The sequence below is a fragment of the Antrostomus carolinensis genome, unplaced genomic scaffold (assembly GCF_000700745.2).
Source record: "Antrostomus carolinensis isolate BGI_N321 unplaced genomic scaffold, ASM70074v2 scaffold24117, whole genome shotgun sequence".
Lineage (NCBI taxonomy): Eukaryota > Metazoa > Chordata > Aves > Caprimulgiformes > Caprimulgidae > Antrostomus > Antrostomus carolinensis.
The window spans coordinates 6255-14917 of record NW_010326974.1 but is presented as its reverse complement, the minus strand read 5'-3'; the positions used below and the strand labels follow the sequence as shown (position 1 = coordinate 14917).

The 8663-nt window shown below is 40.8% G+C and overlaps 1 protein-coding gene across 1 annotated transcript in view; it reads right to left on the bottom strand.

The window, feature by feature from the left end:
• Nucleotides 1–959: 959 nt before the first annotated feature.
• Nucleotides 960–8663, bottom strand: part of LOC104527927 (mastermind-like protein 1) — a gene marked incomplete at its 3' end in the record, with an annotated part of 8324 nt that continues 620 nt past the window's right edge. The window contains exons 2-3 of the mRNA XM_010171775.2: nucleotides 3131–4542; nucleotides 960–1229 (exon numbers count right to left, since the gene is read on the bottom strand). Coding sequence (XP_010170077.2) covers nucleotides 960–1229; nucleotides 3131–4542 — 1682 coding nt within the window. The remainder of the gene's footprint in view (nucleotides 1230–3130; nucleotides 4543–8663) is intronic.

Sequence of the window (8663 nt, the reverse complement as noted above, 5' to 3'; positions counted from 1 at the left end):
CCCCCCACTATCCCCAAAGACAACAGTTTCCCCCCACCCATTATCTCCAAAGACAAAACTTTTCAGCAGTACAGATCATTACACTTCCTCCAGAAGATCTGAATATGAGGTTCTCCCCAGGTCCCAAACCTTCTCTGAAAACTCATCTTCCTCTTCCTCCATACCAGATACTGATAATCTCTTTGTATGTACAGTGCCAGTGCCTGGAACGTGCCTGCATGGACTTTAAAACATGCAGAAAAGCACCAAAGATGCAAATAAGGCTCTTTGGGCAGATTCCCAGCTGAAACATTTACAAAAGGTTTAAAGTTTATAAAGGTTTACACAAGGAGTCCGTTTCCTTGAGAGAAGCTAAAGCAGCCTTCTGCAGTCTGATGGACTGCAGAGTTAAATTCTTTTGGCAGGATAAGATGTAAGTTGGATGCAAATGTCTAATTATTTTTCCCAAATAAACAAGTGAAAGAAGTTTTAACATTGGAAACGTGAACTGCTGCAGATCTCACAGGGAACAGACAGAAGGCACAATGAGCTGACAGAGTAGCTTGCTCATTACTTCCATTTTTAAAGCTCTACAAACCACATCAATGGTATCCCAACCTTATTTTTTTGCTCTGATTCCATTTGCCTTTCTTCTTTCACAAAGAATTACACCACTGCTGGTATGATACCTTCTCTTCATGTAGGTATTGTCTTGCATTTTCACACTACAGAATTCTACCTGGTTTACCTTTTCATTCACCACAGTGCTTTTTAACAACAGAAAAAAAAAAGCCTCAGCAACCAAGTGTGATGTGTTTGGGTTCCTTTAACCATAAAACAGCAATTTTGATACCAAAGCACCCTGCAGTTTATATTCTTTATTCTGGTGTGATAACTATTTCACAAGATCTCAAATGCTGTTTCAGTCCACCAAAGCAAACTGGTGCAAAGAAAATAACCAGACTGCTGGTCCCTCTCACCTGCTCTGCCAGAAGATGTTGCTGTCTCTGCTCCATGAGGAATTGCTGCTTCTGTTGCTCCATGAGCAAGTGCTTTTGTTGCTGCTCCCTCTGCTTCTGCTGGTCCATCAGCATTTGGTGTTGCTTCATGACTGCTGCTTGCTGCTGATTGCTGAGATAAGGTGGGTTGCTGTGGTTACCTGCCATGGTGACATTGGGAGCCTGGGCACTCACGCCAGGGCCCGGGACAGAAACAGGAACACGAGGAACGTTAGCAGAAGGGTTCTGATCCTGTAGAATACAAAAAAAACCCAGAAAGAGGTTAGCTCTCCAGAATTTAGCAACTGTACGTAGTTACACAGATGAGGAAAGGCACTTCCATGGTGATGACCACAATTTGCACTGTTTTTATCATTTTACAGGACAAAGGAGAGAGACTTTATAAACAAAATCTACGTGGGGAAGGGAATCATAACACATCTCTGAAAAACAGAAATTGCAATTATTGCTCATTTGTGCATTTACTATTTAATAAAAATCAGATCAGTTCCTTATATTTTGTTATCTTTGTGCAACAGCTTCTTCACTCGTGAAGCTTCTAAGGGAAAAGGCAAAGTGTGATAAAGTTTCCAGTTCAGCTAAAGACAGCAAAAAACCCAACTATAAAGTGTCAGACACAGAAGTGAGAGTTTAGCATTAAGGCCAGAAGCTCTAAAATGTTCAAGAATAGAAGCTTTAACTTCAGTCTCAAAGTCCTTCCCAAATTCCAGCTCAAACAGGTGAGTATACTCCTGTGTGTTTCTGCTCAGCCAGTTACAAACACCACTTCAGCCACAGCAGCTTCAGTTTACTTGGGTAGCAGCTTTTCAAACACTTTCCATATCAGAGTATTTACTACTTGCAGGTGGAAAGGGAAGAAGGTTCTCACTGATCAAAATGAGTCTTAATGTATTTTTCCAGCAGCCCGACCATCACCATATTCCACACAGAAAAATAGTACTGCAGATAAACCTGTTATTATTAATTTTTCACAAGGCTGCTTTTTTTTTTTGGAGATTGCTACTTGGGATAAGCAAAACCATGGAACAATTATAATTGAAGATCTAATATTGTCTTCTTTGTACCAGCAAATCCATTTGAAATTTGACAATTTTTATCATTTTTTATACACAGTTCAGCCTCATCTCTAATTAGGCAAAGAAATACTAGTTTCAAGTTTAGAATTCAGCTTATGGGTTCGACTGTTGGTTCTCACCCTCTGCAGTTTCATAAGAAATCATGAGACAAATACAGACAATGCTGTGCTAAGTTGTTCTTATTACATATTACTAGAGCTGGATTTCCAACTGTTTTTGCTAGAGGAGGTTTAATTCTTCTAACAAAGACTTTTTTTCTCAACAAGCCATCGCAGGCACGTGTTACAGAACCCAAACGAGCCTATACCTCCATCCACTACATAAATTTCCACCCTGCAGCACACCTGTGATATCAGTTATATACAAGGCAAAGAAGCACAACCTGGAATTTTCCATTACAGGAAAGCCTGAAGCATATTGCTTCAAGCAAATAAATATTACTATTATTAATTCTTAAAGATATATTTCTTTCCTACCCCATGCTTCCCCAATCCCCAGAGACTTAACCCATAACAAATTCTTATATTTGAAAAGCCCCAAGGAACACCCAAGAAATGAGGAAAACAGCCCCTGCTTCCACTCCTCTTCAAAAAAGAAGAAACTGAAGGCATGTCTTTTTATAGTAAGCCAACTCTGACACAAGACAGGGACTTAAAAGAAGGTAAAGAAATCAAAGCTTCTTTGAGAACACTGTTTAACACGACAGTTTTATCCGAGTTATTTTAGGCAAAAGTTACAAAGCATCTATTTATCTTTGTAAGTAGAAGCTTCTATGAAGCGTGTCATAATTTGTTGCCCACAAAGTATATTAAGCTGGAAATCACACATTACCACATGACCTAGAACAGAGTATTAAAAACCTCCCCCAGCAGAAAATAAGTGTTCTTGATTCTTGTCTCAGCTTATTGCATATTATCATTTTCTTCTTTAAAATCATCCAGCAACTGTTTTGAAAAAATATCCAGTAATCTGTACTCCAGCCTTACCAACCCAACATCCTCTGGCAAAACCTGAAATCTGCCACTAAACAAAGGTATGAAGCCCCAGAACACTCACCTGGCTGTGTGGTAATCGGTAGGCAATGTTTCCAGACTTGGGTTTCAACAGGATCATCCCATTTTGCTCATCGCTGACGTGAGAGAGCGGTGCCTGCTGCCGCTGCTGTATGTATGCCAACATGGGAGTCTTGTTCTGACCGGGTACTGTAACTCCCTGTTCACATTCTGCTTTGTAATGTGAAAGAGGTTTGGTGTTCCCATAGTCTAGCATAGAGCCTTGGCTATTCACAGGGTTCTGGTTCAAGCTGTTTTGCTGATGACCCAAAATGTTCACGTGGTAATTGCCTCCAGCTCTCGGTGAGCTTTTATTTCCCAAATTAGGCATCATGAGTTTCTGATTGTTGAAGTCTGGTTGGTAAACCGATGGGCTGGTGGGATTTTCCATGGTATATGGGACTGCCAGTGGACTATGAGAAGGCCCAGACTGTTGCCACGTAGACATCTGATTCGTTGGGTGGACTTGTGAAGCTTGCTGCTGGTTCTGCAACATCTGGTCTCTCTTCTGCTTGGCAGCAATCTGCTGAAGTTGATGAGCAGAAGACATTTCTTTGGCACCTCCTGTGCCCTTCCCAGGTAACAACACATTGGGGAGAGGCCTCTGGACGTTCTGAGAGTGGTTTGATGCCTGCATCATGGACTGATTAGGATTTTCAGTCATTGACTGACTAGAAGGCTGAAACAGAGCCTGAGAACTACCAACCGCTGGAGAAGCGGCACTTACAGGTACAGAAGCAGCACCAATAAATGCTTGACCTGATGAAGTGGATCTCACCTGGGGAGATCCCATCTGTTCCTGCTCAAAGGGTGCTGGGGAAAACTCAGTCTTTATGTTAATATCTTGTGGCAATGGAGTCTGTGCAGCTGAATTTGAAGAATCTGCATCTTTTTTCTCTTCAAAGTCTTCATTAAAGAGATCCTTCATGTCTTCATCGGGCACTGATCTATTAAGTTCCTCAATAAGTTCCTTCCATTCTTGCTCATTAAGATTAAGGTCAGGCATCAAGTTATTCTGAGATATAGAACCCCCTGCTCCAGCAATCATACATGGAAGGTCATCTACAGGCTCCTGCTTCAGCTCTTTGTTCAAACTGAGAGGAAATGAGTCATCAGCATCACCACCTCCATTCATCTGCAGGCTGGAATCTGGAAGACACTTCTTGCTGATGCCATCTAGCCCCATAGGATGTTTTCCATTGAGCTGTAAAGTATCTCCACCACCAGATTTCTTGTCGAGATGATGGAGTGGAGACACAGGGGGCATTCCATTGGAAGAACCACTCACCCCGCCAAGAGCATCGTCACGACGCAGCTTCTTGGACACAGAAAATACATCGCCGTAGCCGTTCTGCTGGTCTCCATTCTGAGGGGAAGCAGCACTGTCAAGTTTTCTTTTCACAGTCTCATGGAGCTGCTGGAAAAAAGAAAAGGTTTTGGTTATTTTGTTTTATGTTTCACAGATTAGGATTTTTATTTCTTACCAGAATATTTTCTAGCTCTGAATAAAACACTTTAGAAAGAAAGGTTGAAGAAAAGTTTACATCTTTGCTTTGATAAGATTTGTTTTATAAGTCATCACATGAGTTTACTTCCTTACTGTAATTTCTTAGGGTAAACTTTCAAAAATATTTACTATATCAAACAGAGCTTCCTCCTGCAAACAAAACCAAAAGCTGTCATATACTTTGACAACAACAAAAGGTTGAGAAATGGCTGTGAACTGGAATATATTGATTTTTCTTATTCAGTATTTAAAAAAAGAATTGAAGAATGCTAAGATTCAAATTTTAGATGTAAATAAAAACCTGTATTTTATTTGGCCCACATACACACAGTATAATTGCTCTGCAAGGCTGCTTTATAAAGCAGTCTCACATTTAAATATTCAGAGAAAAAAAAAGAATAATTTCTCTTGTGATTATAATTTTTGGAGAACTATGTCTATAAATTTTGTCCACAATCACATTTTGGACACTAAAGCAAAAGCAGTTTGTCACCAAGCACCCACTGTTTCACACCTATGGAAAACACAACTCAGAGTTCAGTCAGTTCTGTCACAGCACAGTAAGTTTATTCCTTTTCCTCCTTTCTCCTGGAGTATTTGCCAGCTGCTCCTCTCGGCACTATGACCACCAAGAGCCCCAAGCAGCTCAACAGTTGGCTTCTCACAGCTAGGGAATGCACATTCTTTTTCTTGGAGTGCCACCTAGAAGCGACCAGAAGGTACAGCAACAGCTTTACAACCAGAGTTCTCAGAGCTTTTTGTTCAACTTCTCTTTCCTGGCAGCAAGCTTTCAAATATAAAGTTCTTTCCCAGTGACCTCAAAAACATCAGAAAACAGAATTCATGCACACATCAAAGGTGACTCTAAACTTTTCCTGCCCTCAAAAAGATGTGCTTTGATTGTGCTGGAATCTCTACACCAACACAGACAAACTCGTAGGGCAGAGCTGCTGCCCAGATAGAGTGGGGCACTTAAAGAGGGAAAGCTGCCACCAGCTCCCTGACCTTTGGGCATCCCAGAAGGACACACGAGGAGAATCCCCACCAAGAGCCACCCAGCCGAAGCGTGGTTCTCTGAACAGTTCTTCTCAGATGGCAGAAAAGCAGCTCATTAAACAAACCTCAAGACAAGTATGCTTATTTTAATGTTACTTGCAGTCTCCACAATGCAGTCCACTCACCCTCAGGGAAAACTGTCTCATCCAAGAACAAACAGGGGAAACCTCAAGATCTCAGCACTCGAGCAGGAGGTTGTATGTAGAGCCAGCATAAATTATCAGAAGAATTTTACAGCACTTGCCTGGGCAACAGCATTCTTTGATTTAAGGACAGAAGGACTGGTTCACAGTTAATTGCTGTAATTTTTTTTTTTAAACAGTCTACAGCTAGCTGATCTTCAGAAAAAAAAAAAACACTACTCGTTTAATGCCTGCATAGGTAGCAACAAAATCATCTTTTTATCTGACAGACAGACAGCAGCTTCCCAGGAGACTATGATCTTCTAGATGGTTCATGGAAATAGCAGTGGAGTAGTAACATCAGCACAAGACCTGGTAGGATGAGGTGAGGCAGCTAAAACTTGAATTCTCTGAATCCAAACATTAAGTCTACAGCTTGGAGTAGAAGATCTAGAGTGAATTTTTCAAACACCAGCTTGAAAGAATAACAGAAATTTACTCTTTTTTTTTTTTTTGTGAAAAAGGCAAAACAACAGAAAGCGAGGAAGCCTCAACTCCATCATGTTTGGCTTTCACCAAGTTTCTCATTGTTTACTTAAGACTCCAACTGGGAAAACTGAAGCTCAAGGTGGATGAGTAACTTGCCCAAGGTCATATGATGAGTCAACCACTCAAAGTTTGGGAATGGATCCTCCTTAATTCTAAAATCATTAGGGAGAAAAAAAAACACGCTCCCTGAAAACTGACATACAAGTAGTAACTTCATTTTGTACACTGAGTATGTTCTTCTCATAGCTGAAGCAAATTTCTCTATTAAAACAGAATGTATGGCCATTGGGGTAACTGCTGTAACTCTAATTTAGACAGACAACTCGAGACAACTAGAATTGTGGTAGCGTTACAGCTGTAACTGCAGACAGCTCCTCACAGGCTGCAAAACACACCGGGGCTGCTGGACAAATATCCCAGAAGTTAACCTCTCCTAAAATCTTTGCTACTATATCATTTGTAATATTTACAAGCTAACTAGTCTGAGATTAAATCACCCATGTGTATAAGCTACACTCACTGTAGTCTAGAGAAAGATACAGACCCCCAATATCCACCACAGGCTCTTTCTGTCAACAAAAACACGGAGGAGCTTTCGTATCCATACAGGTCTTAACAGTCCTGATGCTCAGATAACTGACTTGTGGTGACATCTTGACTTCTGTTCCTCTAGACAAAGTCCTCCTTTCACCTAAAACTGTATTACTTTGTTAAAAAAAAAAGAAAATTAAAGAAAAAATAACTTTTAACAAATTCACTAATGAAATAAAATTTAGGGGTGACTGCCTCCAGCCTTGCTTCACCTCAGCTAAATCTAAGATTATTTGAAAGACATCCCACCCGTACACAACAGGCAGCAGACACATAGGAAAGAAGAAAATCTTTTTATCTTCTATCCATATCAGAAAAGATTGAGCCCAGCTCATAACCAGGACACTTAATTTCTGAGTTTCAGAAGCTATTCACCAACTGCACTTGCATCCTACTTCACTTTTCACCTTAAAAACAGTCAAAAGCTGTACTTGGATATTGTGGCAGCACGTTACACAGAGATTCATGCTGCTGTAGTTACACTACCTATGATATTAGCCAGCTACCCAGCTAAAACTCACCTAGTAACAGTGTTCCACTCCCTACCTCCTTTCCTCTCGCAAGGAAAGACAGTGCTATAAAAATCTGTGGGAGACAAAAGTTACAGGTTCCTTCTCCTCTGCCATTAGAAATACATCCTGGCACCTTCTCTTTATTTATGTTTAATTTTTAGTAACAGAACCTGAAATTCTCAGACCAAATACATTCACATAACTACTCTGCAAATAATGCCACCTTCTCTTGTGAAATTCCCTTCTTATGCATTTCTTACATACTATCTCAGTTCATTTAATAGCAGAAAAAGAAATATTAAATTCAGTTCTTCCCCAATTTGTCTGTGTCTATCCAAATAATCTGGTTTTGAGGGGAAAAAAATAACAAAGAGTATGTGAGATACAAGTCAGACTGCAAGCTGTCTACATATCAAGCTGCTCCAACAGAGTTTTCAAGGCAAGAAAAACCTGTTCTCTTCGGCCAAAACTCAAAAATAAAAAAAATAAAAAAAAAGAAAAACAGACAAAAGTAAAGCAGAGCTTGCTACTCATTAGGAAAAGTCCTTTAACTTTATTGTCCACTATCATTCTGTAAGGCACAGTGACACTCTGGTATGCTGTCCATGGTTTCCTTAGCAGAATCAATCAGTTTTATTTATAACACATGAGCCATTCCTTTCCATTGTCACAAGATCAGACACAGAAATGTATTCCCATTTTCTCAGCCTACTCAACTTCAGGTGAGCCTCCATGATCTCTGTTATTTAGCTTTGCCTATAACTATTACTCCAAAAACGTTTATCTGAAGTATTTAAACCACTACATGAGCAGTGCAAGGAAAGGGATGTACACAGGCCTCAGTCCCGTGGCCCAACACAGGACAGACAGTTGCCCAAGGAGCCACAGGCTGAACCTCCTCCACATCACCTCACCCGAGCTGCATTTTATTCAGGTGAGCAAAACAGCGCTCAACGTGACCATAAATCCACTTCCTTGGCAGCAGCACACATCCCAGCCAGGCCATACCTGTGAATTCCTCACGTGACGAACACAAACTGAACAAACCCAGGTGCCATCCGCCACGACAGAAGGGGTGTCCAGCACAAGCAGCCTCTGATCATACAATTCACACTTATAGAATCATAGAATGGTTTGGGTTGGAAGGGACCTTAAAGATCATCCAGTTCCAACCCCCCTGCCATCAGCAGGGACACCTTC